The sequence below is a fragment of the Siphateles boraxobius genome, unplaced genomic scaffold (assembly GCF_051911475.1).
Source record: "Siphateles boraxobius isolate OS27281-9 unplaced genomic scaffold, OSU_SipBor_1 37, whole genome shotgun sequence".
Taxonomy (NCBI): Eukaryota; Metazoa; Chordata; class Actinopteri; order Cypriniformes; family Leuciscidae; genus Siphateles; species Siphateles boraxobius.
The window spans coordinates 5,146,129-5,162,875 of NW_027508997.1; the positions used below are offsets into that span (position 1 = coordinate 5,146,129).

General features: G+C 37.7%; 1 protein-coding gene across 1 annotated transcript; it reads left to right on the forward strand.

Annotated features, from left to right (window-relative positions):
- Nucleotides 1–5,400: 5,400 nt before the first annotated feature.
- On the forward strand, nt 5,401–14,555 carry cdc25b (cell division cycle 25B). The gene is made up of 15 exons (XM_077197215.1): nt 5,401–5,919; nt 6,126–6,208; nt 7,218–7,269; nt 8,600–8,641; nt 8,741–8,774; nt 9,472–9,582; nt 11,156–11,269; nt 11,371–11,502; nt 11,583–11,666; nt 11,774–11,962; nt 12,052–12,138; nt 12,661–12,723; nt 12,899–12,997; nt 13,086–13,337; nt 13,477–14,555. Exons 1-15 carry the CDS (start codon nt 5,702–5,704, stop codon nt 13,615–13,617), a joined length of 1,701 nt encoding a protein of 566 aa, XP_077053330.1. The 5' UTR covers nt 5,401–5,701; the 3' UTR covers nt 13,618–14,555.
- Nucleotides 14,556–16,747: the final 2,192 nt, after the last annotated feature.

The window sequence follows — 16,747 nt, forward strand, 5'->3', positions numbered from 1 at the left end:
CAGAAGTCTTTACAAAGTGGCTGAAAGCAGCCTCACAGGCTGACTGGGGGTTTGATAAGGAAGTATCAAACTCTTTGACGAAACCATTTCCCATAATTCAGTGTATCAATACAAGAAAACTGTTTTAAAATGTGTTTTTAATTGTTCATTTTGGTAATCAGGAATTTTTAAATTTAGAACCTCTCAAAATTGTGGACTGCTGCTGTGGAAACTGTGAAGTTGTGTTATCAGATCAGTAGCAGATCATTACAATATTGCCATAAACATTTCATGTTTAACATTCATCAGCTGCGTCACCTTTGAACCCTCCTCACATTCTTTCTGTTAATCTCCAGCTGTCATGTCTTTGATCAGCTGTATAGGCCTGTCTATTTCACATCTCTTCCTCTTTCTAGCCTTGTCGTCTCCTTTCCGTCTCAGGTCTGTTGGAACCCGTTGGCATCTACGCCTCCCTCCAAACAAACCCCCTACTCTCTTTTTTCCCCGACGCTCTCCTCCCCCTTCTGTCTTTTGTCCCTGCTCTTTTTTGTATTCCCTCCAGAACGGTGGCCTAAGGCTGAGTTATTTTCTCCCCGCAGGCCCATCTGTTCCCAGGAGACTCAAGGGACAGATGTTGTCGCCTGTCTCATTCTCCCCATCTACTCTGTCTCAGTGCTTCTCCCTCTTTCTCTTTCGTGCTGACCTGAAAGCAGCGGTCACTGTGTACAGAAAAAAATATGTAAGAATGTCCATATTTGGAAGGACTGAGATATGTATGTTTGAGATACCTAAGTGCACTTAATTGTATTGTACACAAATCTCAAATGTATATTTTTTCAAGAAACTGTACTTGCATATAATATAATTACCTACTTAGCTACATTTTAAATAATGTTTTAATCATCTTTTGTTGTGCTTTAAGGAACTACACTTATTTTAATGTGTTCACTATAACATATTAAAGCACAAGTAAAGTATTTGATTATGATTTCAACTGTAGTGTGTTATTATAAATATAATTTAAAGCTAATATATTTTAAATGTAGGCTATATTGCAACTTTGTCATTACATAAATGTGTAATTACAAATATATGTTAATGCATGCACATTTAAATAAAATTACTTTAAAGATTATTTTACTTTACCATAAATGCTTGTCAGTGCATTCAGCAGTACACATTAACCATATTTCAAAGAAAATAGAAGTAATTATGAAATTACATATGAAGATGAACTTAAGTCCTAGTTATTGGGTCAAAAAACACCCTAAAATTCAGCCAGCTGCATTTAAATGTAAACATAATACATTTTCATGTAATTGCAGTTAACATTAAGTGTCTGAAAACATTACATTTAGTTCACACTTAAGTATATTGTTTTAAAGAAAGCTAAAGTGTACTTCTTTTTCAAAATGGTGTATTTGTTGCATAAACTGAAATGCATTTGAAAAAAAAATATTTCCTCTCATTTTAAATCTAAAACACCTACAAAAGCACCAAATAGTATTTAATAGAACAAATTAGGTCACACACATGCTTCACAAGCTGCCTCTTTTCACTCGCTAATTGTATATGATTAAATGTATTCAAAAGCTTTTTGAATTTGAGATCTTTACCAAAGATCAATTAAGTATCAGTCACATTTCTTCTATCTTCAGTAAATAAGGTGTGGGTGAGGCAGATGAGGGATTTAGGGCATTCAGTTCTTGCTCCATGCATGTGTTAATGCAAGACCCTTTGCACCATTTGGGCTTTGGGGCTGTTCCTGATGGCTCAGGGTGGTAATGCTTCAAGTCTAACTGCAGAGGACATTAATGACAGAGCAATACACTCCCCACATTAGAGCTATGCAAATGCTTATATTCACACTCAGTCATTCACTGAGGCAGTAGTCTCAAATGTGAAGGGTTTAGGCCAGACCACCTGTCACATCATGTGGATGTGAACAATCACTTGCACGTATAGACAAAAGCTGACGTTTTAGGAGTTTCAAAGAGATTGTGTAAATTGGCTACCGTTTCTGACTACAATTTGGGTGCTGTGCATCAGGGATTGCAATGGTGATTCATAACCTTTACGTTTTGGTGAATGGGTGGCTAATTTGAATTTGTATGATCTGCTGCTCGTGGTTACATACATTTTCATACGATTCACATAGTACGAATTAATAAGAAATCACCACCTCGCAAAATAGTTATGTTATCCCGTGAGATTGGGGATACTGTCATCGTTTTTTGAATGAGCGCCCGCTTTACTCTTTAGACAGGAAGTTCATTAAAGCAAACAGACATTCATAATGGGTCAACGCACATGCACAATGTATTCATAAGCTATTGTGTTGCGGACCACCAGTTTAGCACTTCATTCAGACCTTAGTGTTGGACTTAAATATTATGAGAAATATATCATCAGCATTCCTTTCAGGTGTAAATACTTTTTATATAATTCAATTCCAAGAGATTACTTGACATCTTTAATTGAGCAGCTCCCATTGTTCTTTCTTATACTAATGGTATGAAGTTGTGTGTCAATTATTTCTCAGACCCATGGGCAATTTTTAAAAATCCAAATGTACAGATTATATCACTGCTGGTACAATTGTGTCTTAACTGAGGCTTCTCCCGCCCTGAGGAACCCCACATGTCCTTTTGTGAATCCTCACAGCAGGTGTTTACCTGTTAGCAAACGTCAGCTTGTAAAACTGTCTGGGTAAGTTCTCTGTGATCCTTTAAAACAACCCTGTTTGTCCAGTTTGCTGCTGTTTTAGATGAATTTATTGTGTATTTTTAGTTTTCGATAATAGGCTCAGATAGGGCTGTCTATTAAGCTATTGCTATTTATATGTTTATGTATGTTCAGACTAGCTAGTGTAGATGAACGCACATTTAGTCTGTACATTGAGTCTTACTTGTATATGGTTCACCCAAAAATTAAAATTCTGTCATCATTTACTTACCCTCAAGTTTTTCCAAACCTGAATTTCTTTCTTCTGCTGGACCTAAAAGAATATATTTTGAAGAATGTCATTAACCAAACAGTTAGTGGGACCCCATTGACCTCCATATTATTTGAAATTCACACAGGTTTGGCACAACTTGAGGGTGAGTAAATGATGACAGACATTTCACTTTTGGGTGAACTATCCCTTTAAGAATATGATAATTATGAATTTTATAAGCTGTTGTGTAGTGCTTGCAGTTCCTAATTACTTGTCAATTTTACTCCTCAACACTTTTTTAAAATGTTTTTGCAAGAAATCTCTTATGCTCACCAAGGCTGCAATTTTTTGATCAAACAAGAAATATTAATACAATTAAAAATAACTGTTTTCTATTTTTTTCGAATTTATTCATGTGATGGCAAAGCTGAATTTTCCGCAGTCTTCAGTGTCACATGCCATTGATTTGGTCCATTTTTGCCGAAACTGTGATAAAAATAAAAATAAGGAATCTTTGAAGAATAAAGTTAAAAAGAATAGCATTTGTTTGAAATATAAATATTTTGTAACATTTCTTTACTGTAATTTTTATCTATGTAATGCATCCTTGCATTTTATCCTTGATAAAATGACAGTGCTTTTGACGGTAGTGCATGTTACAGATTTGTGAAGCAAATCAACATTCAGAATAAACAAACACACAACATGAGGAATACATTTGATTGGTGTATCTAGAAATTACTAAAAACATGAGAGACTGTGATTACGAAAGACATTTCATAATTATTTAAAATCCTTTTTATTATATCTCTCTTAATGATTCTGCCAGTCTCGACTCAATATATAACAGAAGAATGTAAAGAAACAGAAAAAAATACTATATGGCATGCATGTAAATCAATGAGCTTCCCCAACCTATTCCCAAAGTCCCATTGTGCTAGAATTGGAGGGAAGAAGTGGAGGGTGAATGGAAGGTTATCACGAGTAACAGAAACAGTCAGGTTATTTTTTCTTTCTAATATGGCTGTCACAGTTCATCGTTTCCATGAATGTTCAATGAAAGATCTGAAAGATCTAAAAAATAAAACATTCCAGTACCACAGTTTGCATTAAATTCAAATGGGAATGTTGCCTATTGTGTGAAGTACTTTTATTGTAAGAGCCCTTGTTTGAAGTGAGGAGCTAGTGTTGGAAAGTGTCTGCATGTCTCAGCAATCACCTCAAGCAATCATAAGGCTGTTGTCTGGAGGACCATGGCTTAGTTTGCGATGGATGTGTGAGGTGAGATATTGGATATTTTGGGTGTGGACTGAATGGTAAGTGACAACATGTTTTTTATCTCTTACAGCCTACAGTATGTGGTGGCTGACTGTATTTATTGTATATCTCACCGCAACGGATGGGGTTTACATATTCCTCACAGCCTCATTTCTCAAATCATGTGAAATTAAATATGCCTTCTACCCTGACAGAGGCTACTTGTAGCATAAATAATGTCACCACCCTTCGACCATCATACACAAACATGAAGAATTGGCAACGAAAACTTACTTTGCTTTTAGTTTATGTACCTTGCCTTAACTTTTAACAGTATTTCTGTAGGAACATACAGGTCACAATTTGTCATGAAGTGAAAATTGAGAAGCTGAGAATTTCAGTGATTAACATTTTACTAGGCTAATTTAAACGCTCACCTCATTGCCTTTCTATGCTATGGTATATATGGCTAGTTTAATTCGAAGCTAGTTGACATATAGACTAGCCCGGGAACAGATAAACTCAGGATAAAATGTTAATTTATGAGGAAAAGTATATCTCAGTTTTTTTTACATGTTCATATATTTCACTTTTGTTTTTTTACTTCACTAGCATTTTCTCCTAATTAATATGACATAGTGAACTGCAAGCTCGAAAATTGTATTTCAAATTATTGTAGATGGATGATATCATCACACACCGCGGCTGAAAAGGCAAGGAATTCCATTTTAGCTACTTAGATAAATATGTGAATTACCAACACAAACATTTACCAAAAATACACGACTTAAAAAGGTTTCTTTTGTATTATACAAACATATATTTACTTATTTGTTCAGGCGATTTGAGTGGTACGTTCCGCGCCAGGACGTTGACATATGATTGGCTTTCTTGCAAAGGAGGGCGTTGCCAAGCTGCAGCTTGAACTGTTACGCGGGAAATCTTTCCTTTCTCTACGGGTTTACATTTCTTTATCCCGCCCTACTTATGTAAACATATAAGCCATTGGATACGTTTATAGCAGTGCCGTTGTTACCTTCATTTTCATTGGATATCACATTTGCCTGTCATTCTTTGGACCACCTACGTTACCTCCGAGAACAATGCGGAAAAAAGAGGAAGCGCAGCTCATTGGAGGAATCAGATACAACAGCGATCCTCATTGGCTACCCCGATTGCCGCTTGTGGACTGCATGTTTTGAACATAAATAAGAGCTACGTTCAGCATTCTCTTCCTCAGCAGAGTTTGGAAAGGTCAGAGAGAGTGCGATCGAATCGGCAGCTCTCTGACAATAAAGCTCTAAGAAAATGATTTTTTAACACCCCTTTTTACAGTATCTTGTGTATCTGGCGTCGTTATTATGCAGCGTTCGGCAAGTTGTTTCTTTCAACTCTAAATAAGATCAATTTAAGCCCCTGCCCGGGTTGCTGAGCTTTTGCTAACTTGGCTTAACCCTTTGTCGTCTTGATCGCGCTTGACTGGATCATATTTTCAAGAAGCATCTGACGATCCGTGTCCCTTCAGAAATGGATTTTGATAGTATTCCAGGCGACATCAGCCCAGTATGTGATCCGTTCAGCACTGGGCCCGAATCAGTCCTCCGACCTCTCCGGTTCTCCTTGCCGGAGCTTGGGGCGAGGGGCTCCCCCTGCATGAAGAACCTGGCCTCCCCCGGACCCATGGCAGTGCTGTCCCCCGTGACTAACCTGGCTCTAAACCTGAATAATCTCGCTGTTCTTGGAGGGTGAGTGGGCCTGGGCGATTTCTTTTGGTAGCGAAAAAGTAAACAACTTCAGATGTATTTCCTGGAAATGTTCGAGGGCAGATTGCATTTATTGACGTTTTACTGTCCTTGTTATCGAGGCCTGATGTACTTGTGTTTAACGTTATATTGTGGTGAAACAGTTTTTTTCAGTTTTCTAAACGCTTTGCTTTGACGTTTTGCTGCAGGCAATGTGAGACACCAAAGCGGAAGAAAACCTTGCCCCTCCTGAAGATCCCTTCCTTCGCCTCTGATGCCTCCTCCGATGCAGGTTTGTCTGAGAAACCGGCATTTATATAAACTTTATAGTAGTGACATCTGAGAGTGTGTATGGCAAGCCGGTTTAACCATTATTGCGGTAAACTAGCTAGTATCTATTGTTACTACCACATATTTTGTTTACTAGAAAGCAGCTCAACATGACTAGTAGTTGTTCACCCAAAAAAAGAAATTCATACAGGTTTGGAACAACTTGAGGGTGTGTAAATGATGACAGAATTTTTATTTTTGAGGGAACTACCCTTTAAATTATATGGTAGGTTATTGTTCCATATTACTGCCACTTAACTTATTTGATTACTGCTTAGCAGTTCAATATGTCTAGTTTTTTTTCTTCCATTTTACTAATACTAATACTTTTACGTATTCTTTATAGATATTTGTAACCATTCAAATAGTTGCTAGCATCGATTCCAGTTGTCATAGCGTTAAATAGACAGAATTGTTAATCCAGCCTGACTTCATGAGAATTTGAGGTGGCAATTTTGTATGAAAATGTACTGGGATTCTTACAGGATCATGATTGTGGGGGGTGGGAAAGCATCCATCAGTTTTGCAAAAACAAATCGTATGGATGCCATGCAATTACCCATCCATTCCCCAAAATGTAAAATGGTTACAAATTGGCATGATAATGTGTTGGAATTGCTACTTCCTAAATAATTTATTCATGAAGTCATTACATATGAGAATTTAAAAAAAGCAGTAGTAACTTGTTAGAAGTATTGCAAGTAACAATTTGTCTCAAATTGGTACTAGTATTAAACGATAAAGCTGGAATTGGCACAAGCACCAATTGGAATGTATTGTTGGGCATAATTGCTTACTAATAATTAAGTTCTACTAACAAAAGTATTAGATGAAAGGAATGTTAAAGTGATTTGCTGGACTGTTTGTGACCGTTCATCCCATTTGGAGTGCGAGCTGTGATCTTTATAGTGTAGCCAACACTTGTGCATCATCCCCCCCACTCACCTGTCTCTCCTCCCCCCTCTCCTCAGGTCTTGGGTTAGATTCTCCCAGCCCTTTGGACTCCCTGGATGCTGAGCAGAAGTGAGTATAATTCTTCGTCCTGTTGGTCATCATATCTGACATGTGAGACCAAGCTTGGCTAGGATGCTTGGCTTGAGGATTATATATCTAATCTACTCTTTGCCGTTATGTGGGCCTACATCTGCTCAATGTCTGTTTTTGCGGATTAGCTGAGAATATGATGGCATCCATCACAAATCACTGGATATCTGAGCACTGCATATCCTGTTATAAAATGGATGATTCACCCAAAAATGAAACTTGAATTTCATGTTTACTCATGCTTAAGTTGTTCCAAACCAGGATGATTTTTCTTTTGAGGCACATAATCTGTGATGTCATCTATACTGACATTCTGTTTGTTTGGTGGTCGACTGCGGATTTGTAAAAAAAAAACTGATTTCGGATAAGGCTTTTACATTTATTTTTCAAAGGTAGTAAAAACACATGCTTAACAATTGCTGAAGTGCAATTAATATTTGACATATTTACTAAATTAAAAATGTTTTGAAAAGGAATATGAACAAGTAATTTGATTTTGATAAACCAAATCTGTCAAATGTATTCTTCAGATTGCAAGTTCTTGATTCTGCAAAAGGCTATATGTTGGCCATGGCGATGTATATCGGTTGACAACTAATTGTATTAAGCAAAAATATATGCTTTTGGGTGAACCATCCTTTAAGTTGACAGATGATGGTTGCAAAGTCTGTGATATAGGATTAGGATATACCCAGCATGCATTAAGTCGGTGTACATCCCGGCTCTCTGGTAATCTACAGTGTGTGCGACTGTGCTCCTTTCCAAGCCATTTGGTGTCGTTGGGAATCCATTTATCTGCAGCCAGGCCTACAGCTGTTTGTGTTCCTCACACATCAGTGTGTTTGTTGTATGGCGTGTTGCTGAAGGGGGGCTGGGTGAATAGTGGCACGCTTTTCATGCTCCGTGAGAGCTGGCGTCCGAATAGAGTGGTGTGTGTGTGTGAGGTAGCCAGGGTTACTAGAGAACCCCCTTTTTAACTCTAATTCCCCCCTCTTCCTATGCTATGTAAGAGACACACTCCTTACCTCCTCCCCCTCAAAACCACCATTTACTCTCCCCCAGCTCCTTTCTCCCAACAAAAGAGGTTTGCAGGGCATATGGTAAATTAGAAGGACCCCCACCCCCGGTTCCGCTTAGGGCTGTTTTGCATACAGGTGGGCATCGCGGTGTATTTGTTAAATATAGAGTCGAGGGGCCTAGTATGGGAGATAAATGAGATGAATTGTCGTCTGGGCTAGTGTTTGGTTGGGGGTGAGAGGAGACTTTGAATACACTAGAAACCGTTCAACAGCATTCTTTTTCATCACAGGTTTGAGAAGGCCATGCAGGATGCCACACGAGCGGTTAATGAGTAAGTGGTCATTCGCTATTTAGTGGAGGATACATATGTCTGTTTTGAAAGCTGTTGTAGTGACTTTAATTTAATCGCATGTTCTTTCTGTTTGTACAGAAAAATGCCCATTCGCAGGATACACTCTTTGCCAGTAAGTTATTTTTTTCTTCTTCTCTAGACTAAAGTTTGGGGTCGATAAGATTCATTTTTACAAAATTTCTTTTTTAGTCTTTTATGCTCCCCAAGGCAGCATTTATTTATTTGTAACTATCTGTAAAAAATGTTTTTAATGAATGGCTTGAACTAGAGGGTCATCAATTTAATATCTGGTTTTCGCCCCGGGTACCTTGACACTGGAATCAAAGGAAACAAGGAAGTCAACTCGGCATTATCAGCAGACGTCAAAATTGCCGTACCTCCTACAGATATTAAACCAATAATTAATTTCTCTTTTAATGACAAATGGCAAACAGAATGGGTTCTATATACTATGAACAAATTTCATGAAATGAAATGTTGGAAGTTTATATCAAATCTCAAATCGATGGGAGCAGATTGTTTATACTCCAGGATGAGATATTTTGTATACTAGAATATCCACCAACATGCTCTTTTTGTCAAAACTCTTTCATAGAAGCTGAGAGGGTATTAAACAAACTGTCACTTATGATCAATGTTACCCATCCTTGCTGAGTAAAGTAAAAAAACAAAACAAAAAAAAAACACTGACCTCAAACTGTTGAACAGTAGTGTAAATATTCATTCAGAATTTATAATTCTTCTCCCCTCATTGAAATAACATGATCTCTACCCCCCCCCCCCCCCCCCCCCCCCCCCCCCCCTTGTAGCTGCCATTTATGGGTCACAGTCCTAATTTGAAGAGTAAAGAATTGGATCCCTCGCGCTATGGAGTGTGGACTCGTGCACATGGCTGCGACAACAAAGAGAACCTGGCTGAGGTTGGTTTTTGTCATTTGTTTTGTATTTTTACAGGCAGCATATTTAAAAATATGCTCAATTGCTTTTTGCTATATAGGGCTGCTCGATTATGGAAAAAATCATAATCACGATTATTTTGGTCAGTATTGAAATCACGATTATGTAACACGATTATTTCACATGACTTTGGGAATGTGTTGCATTTATTAAAAGACACCTTTCAACAATTCTTAAAAAATCGAAATTTTAACATTTATTGTACTTTTTGAACTATTAAACAGACCTGCAAACTCTGAAGTGGTGAAAAAGGTGACATGTTTACAAAGTAATTTGTTGTAGGGGGTCACCAGGGCGTTATTTACCTTTATAAAGGACTATTTATTAAACCTAACTAAATATATGTTTTATGTCAAATTCTTACATTTGATCAAATTCAGTTTTCATAAAAAGGGCTTTTATCAATCAAATTAATTTACACTACAAAATTACAACTGTAAAAATATTATGAGATTAATTTCTAAACAAATAAAAAATAAAATCAATGATGCCTTTAAACAATAAATCAATAGGTGGCGTCAAGTGACCGTCTTAATAAATGAATCATTGAGTCATTCATTAAAACGATTCATTCAAAATAATGAATCATTCAGTAACAAAACACAGCGCTTAGTGTTGCTTTTCTTTTGTAACTATTTTCGTCGGTGAAATAGAACAAAACCCGTCGATACTGCGTCTAAAATGTAAGTTACTATATATAAACTAGGCTACTTGTTTATTAAACTTTAAATTCAATGTAACATTTGCAAACGTGATATTATAGAACAGCCCATAGTCGTGTTATGTTACTTAACTATATCATATATTATTAATTAAAAAAAACTCAACATTTCTACCTCAGTATGTTTCTTCTGTGAGTTTTTGTGTGAGCTGTTAGGCAGCGCAGCTTCCAGAAACTATCCATTACCAATCTCTGTTTACACTGACTGTATAAGATCGGTCGGGAAAGCAAAACCCTTTCACTTGAAACTTAAAAATCCCCTTTTCCCGGACAAGCAGACAGGGGTTAATATCGCTCCCTGTGTTCATTCTCGATTTGTTTTGTGCTGTAAAGCGGAACACATGATCAGGTCATGTGCGCGCTTGCTGCCGTTCGCTTGAACTGAGGCGCTACAGTGATCGAGCAGAAAGAGATCGCAACAGCTCGAGAGACGTCTGTGGTCTCACTCCAGTCTATATTATATTAGCCAATTATTATTGGGAAGTTTATTGTGCTTGCAATTTATGACTGTATATGCTGAGAGAGTTTATGGCTTCGGGAGGGGCGGATATGCGTGTGCGCGAATCATTCAGAACACAAGACAAATTAGCAAAACAGAACATGGCAAAATAATCGTTTTTACTCGATTGTACTATTTTGGAGATCGTTGGGAGCCGAAATTGAAATCAAAATTCGATTAATTGCACAGCCCTACTAAATAATTTTTAGGTAATTTTAACTGATTGCATGGGAAAGTCATGGGAATTAAGAGGGACTGGTGTTTGAATAAATGTGTTGCATTTTCTTTTACGACAATCTGTTTTTTGTTTTTACAGGAGAATTTTGAGTTCAAGAAGCCTTCCATGCCTGCGTCACGCTCCCGTACGCGGTCCACTGGGGGTGCCAAGGATGCTTTTGCCTGCCGACCCAACTCTGCTCCTGCTTTAATGGTATGACATGTATCCGTGGAAGAGGTCGTAGATAGAATGTTGTTCTTAAAAGTTTAATTTTGATACTGATGTGACGATTAAAGGCTTCGTTCTGTTTCCAGCTTTCCCCTACATCATCCTTTCAACCTGACTCTTCAGATGAGAGCAGTCCCTTTATATTGCGCCGCCCCTCTCTCTCCTGTCTACACGATGATGACGATGATGGCTTCTTGGAGGGGCTTGATGATATGGAGGTGAATTTTCTATTTGCTTTTGTTTTATTCTTACAATTTCCTTTGATTTCTGAATAACCTTAATGCATTTATTTGTGTAGAATGACTCTGAGGTTCCTCTTGGAATGGACAGTCTTCTCACAGCTCCTCTGGTGGCTAAACAAAGTACTGAGAATACAGATTCGGTATGTTACACTCATTTAGCAAACAGTTATTTGTTTATCTCTCTTTGATTGGCTTTTTATGGTCATTACATGATAGTTACCAACCAAACCCACTTTATTGCCCTCAGCCTGTTATTCGCTGCCGTCCACGTGGGCTGTTCCGATCTCCCTCTATGCCATGCCCGGGAGGGCGTTTCCCATTGAAGAGACACGAGAGGCCTCAAGATGAGAACACACCAGTCAGAGTGAAGAGGAGGCGGAGCCTGGCAGGGACACAAGTTGCACTCTTAGAACAAGAGGATGTTATACCTCATCAGGTCAGTCCACACTGGATAAAAATAACTAAAAACAAATGACTCATCAGCAGCCATAATTTGAGTCCTAACTTTGACTCTTCCCCTTACAGGTTCAGAGATCCAATTCATTTAATCACTCACAAATTGAAAGAATGTTGGATACGGATCCTAGTAATGTGATTGGAGATTTCACCAAGGTGAGTGTAAGCCAGGTTTTTTTAGGGTTGTCAAAAGTACCAGTATTTCGGTATCAAATTTTTAAAATGTGGCTATCAGTAGAAAGCGGCTGCTTTCAAACGCTTCTGTGAAGAGCGTCAAAGCTTCCTTATTACATGTTGAAGCGTTGATCATAGTAGCCATTCGCTGACATTACTTAAACACCTGATTGGCCATTGCATTCACACTATTAACAGAAGTCAGAATCTGCTCAACACTGCTGGAGTTTTCATTCACTGCATGCTTTTGAGTTCTGCACTGAAATTATAACAGGATTTAAATGTGCAATTGAATCTGTAACTGTAATGATATACACCATGAACAGTAATATAACCATAGCAACAGACTGGACAAAACAATCTGATACTATAAAAATAGATCTGTGCATTCAGTCTTGGAGTGTAACTGCAAACTAATAGACCGGTCACTTGTTCTAGGGAATGTGCAATGTGTTTCTTTTGTCCTTCATTATTACTTATTATTCACTTTCTTTTTATTTGAAGGCTCCTGCGCTACCCACAGTAGAAGGAAAACACCAAGAATTGAAATACATCACTCCAGAGATTGTAAGTTTGCACATTAAGATTTAGCATATACATTTCAAATGCAAGTGCATACTTAACAAGCAGTTGCACGATCATAAACAGACCAGCAAAATTTGTTGAGTTGTCAATATAAAGCATGTGCATTGGCATTTTTCGCATAATCTCATTCTCTGTTAACATCTATCTTTATTTTCAGATGGTTAAAGCAATGAGCGGACAATATAACAATCTGATTGAGCGGCTGTTTGTCATCGACTGCCGCTATCCGTATGAATATGATGGTGGCCATATTAAGGTGAGACTGTTGCTTGTGATTTTTAACTTTGATGCAGTAGTATTTGTGTGGGGCAAATTTTGATGACTCATCTTTACCCTCCTTTTAGGGTGCTCTTAACCTCCATCAAGAGGATCAAATTGAAGACTACTTTTTGCAGAATCCTATTCTTTCGGAATGCCCAGAGAAGCGTGTCCTGCTGGTTTTCCACTGTGAATTTTCATCTGAACGCGGTCCACGGATGTGCCGCTACGTTCGAAAAAGAGATCGAGATTTGAATGAGAAGGAGTACCCCAACCTCCATTACCCTGAACTCTATATCCTGAAGGGAGGCTACAAAGACTTTTTCCCGCTTCACAAGGTTTGTGCAATTTCACAATGCAACACTTTCTTTGTATTCCGATATATCGAAGTTTCCTTTATTTTTATATTATATATATATTTTTGTTTCTTAATTTCAAGATGCTAATGTGTGCTTTGTTTTCTTTTCACCTCTGCAGTCGGTGTGTGAACCTCAGGCTTATAGGCCGATGCATCACGAAGACTATAAAGAAGATCTGAGAAAGTTCCGTCTTAAGAGTCGCACTTGGGCTGGAGAACGCAGCAAGAGAGACATGTACAGCCGTCTCAAAAAACTTTGAGACACGTCCTCACAGTCCCTCATAATTCTCCTGCATTTACTTGCTCAAATGCTCTCCTCACACGAGACATTGCAGAGTCCTGAATAGGTGTGTTTGCTGGGACTTGCTCTGTGAGAGGGACTTGTTCTGTGGGTTTGGTATTGATTTAGTATCGCAAACTCAAGTGAGGCAGAGAGGTTACCATGTATCTCCACCTAGTTTGGTTTAATAAACTGCCATTATTCACCACCCTCATCTCACATTAGAAGCACACAGCTACATGTCACTGCCATCTATTACACGTACATTTTTTATTTACTAACCTGTATTTTATTCCCCCACTGGCCTGTCCTAACTTTTATGCCAGATTTCAATTATTTACTCTTTTAACTTGCTTTTTTCCCCTCCTAATGAGCACTTTTTAAAGTTGTTGTTGTGAATAAGTGCTTTATGCGTCCTTTGTGCCCCCTTTCTCACATTTGGTCAGTTGCCCAATGATATAGCTTTGATTTAATAACCAATTAATATTACATATTGTATAAATTGGTTTACGCATTCTGAATGTCACAATTATGTATATTTTCATATCTCAGAATAATGATTTTAATTATTTTTACCCCTTAAATTTGAGATGTAAAGCTCCCTGCGACATATTGGTTTCACTATCTTTGGGGTTTTTTTTTTTTTTTTTTTGACTGACAGCTTTAACTCGGGACAGAATCCTGAATTTTGCTGCTGGTCAGCAAGTGATGACCACATCTGTGTTCACCAAAGTTCTAAGACAAGATTTAGTTCTAATTGTCCATAAACCAGTGACAGTTGAGTTACAATCTCTCTCCCATGCAAGTGTGTTTTGTAAATGTTTTTTTTAATCTTCCTGAGTGTATGTTTTATTGGTCATGTGTGACTGAGAGGCTGGTTTATGTATTCCTGAATAAACTTGGAGTTTGGGGTATTAACTCTTTGGTGAATCCTGTTTTTATCTCTTAGCTTTGTGTGCTGTTAATCATTGGTAAAGGCGGTTAAGTCACTTGTTTTCAAATATACCGGTCTTGTAGGGACCTTGAATGTGGTTAGCCAAGCACCAGCACGTGTTCCTGCACACGTGTGCATTCCAAAGCCATTCCACAAAGGAGGAGGCGGCCGTTCCCTAACGTCCTGGCATAGTGTCAGACCTGTTCAGGCACAAATGTTTTTGTTTAAGTGTTTTGGGTGACTAATATCAGTATGAGGAAATGAGAAATTTAAAGTTTTACAACTGTAAAAAAAAAAAGAATCCCACAGCTTTTTCATGTTAATAGACGCCAAGAGTAGGTTTGGTCCTCAGCCATGCAGCTTGATTCAAATATAGATCTTTGTGAAATTGTTTTATTAAGCGGTAACTTGACGCACACCCTACACAATCAGTTAACATGGATTGTGAATCTTTATAACAGATGTGATGTGACTTTGGACTTTTAAAAGTTGTTTAGATGAATTGTTCCACATTTTAAGGCAAGACTCTACAGGCAAAACTATTGCATGTAATGCTCTGTTTTGAGAGTCCTTCAGACTAATGGATTTTTTTTTTTCACTGTCACTATATTTGTTTGTTCTCGATTAGTTCACCCAAAAATGAGTTGTTCCATACCTGTACGAGTTTCTTTCTTCTGCTAAACGCTAAAGAAATTTTAAAGAATGTTGGTAACCAAAGAGTTGACGTGGCAATACTTTCTCAGTATTTTTCTTTCTGCTATTGAAATCAATGGCTATCATCAACTGTTCAACAAATGTTTTATTTTTGGGTGAACTATCCCTTTAAGGCAGTTTTCTCAAAATTAGTTTTTTCTCATGCACTGAGCCAGACATCTCCACTTGACCAAACTTTATAGTTATATTACTATCTATATTCTGAAGGTTTACAGAGGGGTTTGTTCATATATTTCACAACCATTTACCTGATTTATAACATTTTATTCATATTTCATGGTGAAAATGTCGACAGTATTTTCTGATTCATGGAAATGTTTTCAGAAAACTCTTAATACAAAACAGTTATCTTAATCTGTTGAACTTTATTCACCAATGTTGTCTTGCCTTAAGTGAACAGTAACTCTTTGTAATAAGGTGCCTGTGATGTATATAAGAATTGAACCGCTTTAAAATGATCCATTCCGTATGTTTGTGTGCTGGAGGCAATATCTAATCTTTTCCTATTAAGTTTGAAGGCTGAAACTGCAGGTTTTGTTTCCCTCTTTGGATATTTAGTTTTAGTTCCACCGCAGAGAGCAAACCAGTAAAAAGACCAATTTGAGTAAGAGGATCTTACACATACTGAGTTTCCATTGACAATGTGTTTCTGTTTGATTAGCCCGCCTCTGAATCTAAAAATTACAAGAATTGGTTGCCAGAGGCTGGAGACTTGCCATCATTGTAACCACATCCTAGTGCTTTTGCAGCAGCAAGATCCTCTAAATGTGGCCTTGGCTTTTGTTTCCTGTCTTCCTGTATCTTTAGCTAAACCTTTTATTTAATCCATTATCAGCTGGGGAGGCTATTAGTCTAGTCTCAGTCCTGTTTCTTCTAACATAAGAACATTGATTCTTCTTTTGTTATCTCGCAGTAAAGGTTGTGTGCTGGATGTCACATTGACTGTATGTGGTGTGTTTATGTAATGTTCAGTGTAGCAGGATGTGGGGGGAGATGTGTGTCCTCCTCCCTCATGGTTTAAGTGAGCATGACGAGCAGTTGTTAAGCAAAACAGCTGTTCTTTGTGTGTGTCCAAGCGCATGTGTTTGAATACGTCCAACTTAGTCTTCTGTCAATGGCACTGCATGAATTTGCATGCGTAGGTTCTTTGTTTAACATGTACGCATTGGAGAATATCTCTGTGTATTTGAGGTCGTTGGGCAGAGATATGCAGGTACAGATTTGTTACAATTTGCATACCTCAAAGATCACACTGTAGAATGTAAATCCAGATTAGTTACTGTAGATCTGCATATTTTGAAAAACTTTGGTGGTGGCATAAGAACAGTATTTGCAGCACATTTAATTAATAAATGAAAGATATATATATATATATATATATATATATATATATATATATATATATATATATATATATATATATATATCTTACCCCCCCCCCCCCCCCACACACACACACACA

What these genes read in the sequence shown, in the direction of transcription:
- cdc25b (XM_077197215.1), top strand. Translation starts at nt 5,702, where the DNA reads ATGGATTTTGATAGTATTCCAGGCGACATCAGCCCAGTATGTGATCCG. An exon ending in ACAAAGAGAACCTGGCTGAG is followed by an intron (nt 9,583 to 11,155) that starts GTTGGTTTTTGT and finishes TTGTTTTTACAG; the next exon opens with GAGAATTTTGAGTTCAAGAA. An exon ending in TGATTGGAGATTTCACCAAG is followed by an intron (nt 12,139 to 12,660) that starts GTGAGTGTAAGC and finishes TTTTATTTGAAG; the next exon opens with GCTCCTGCGCTACCCACAGT.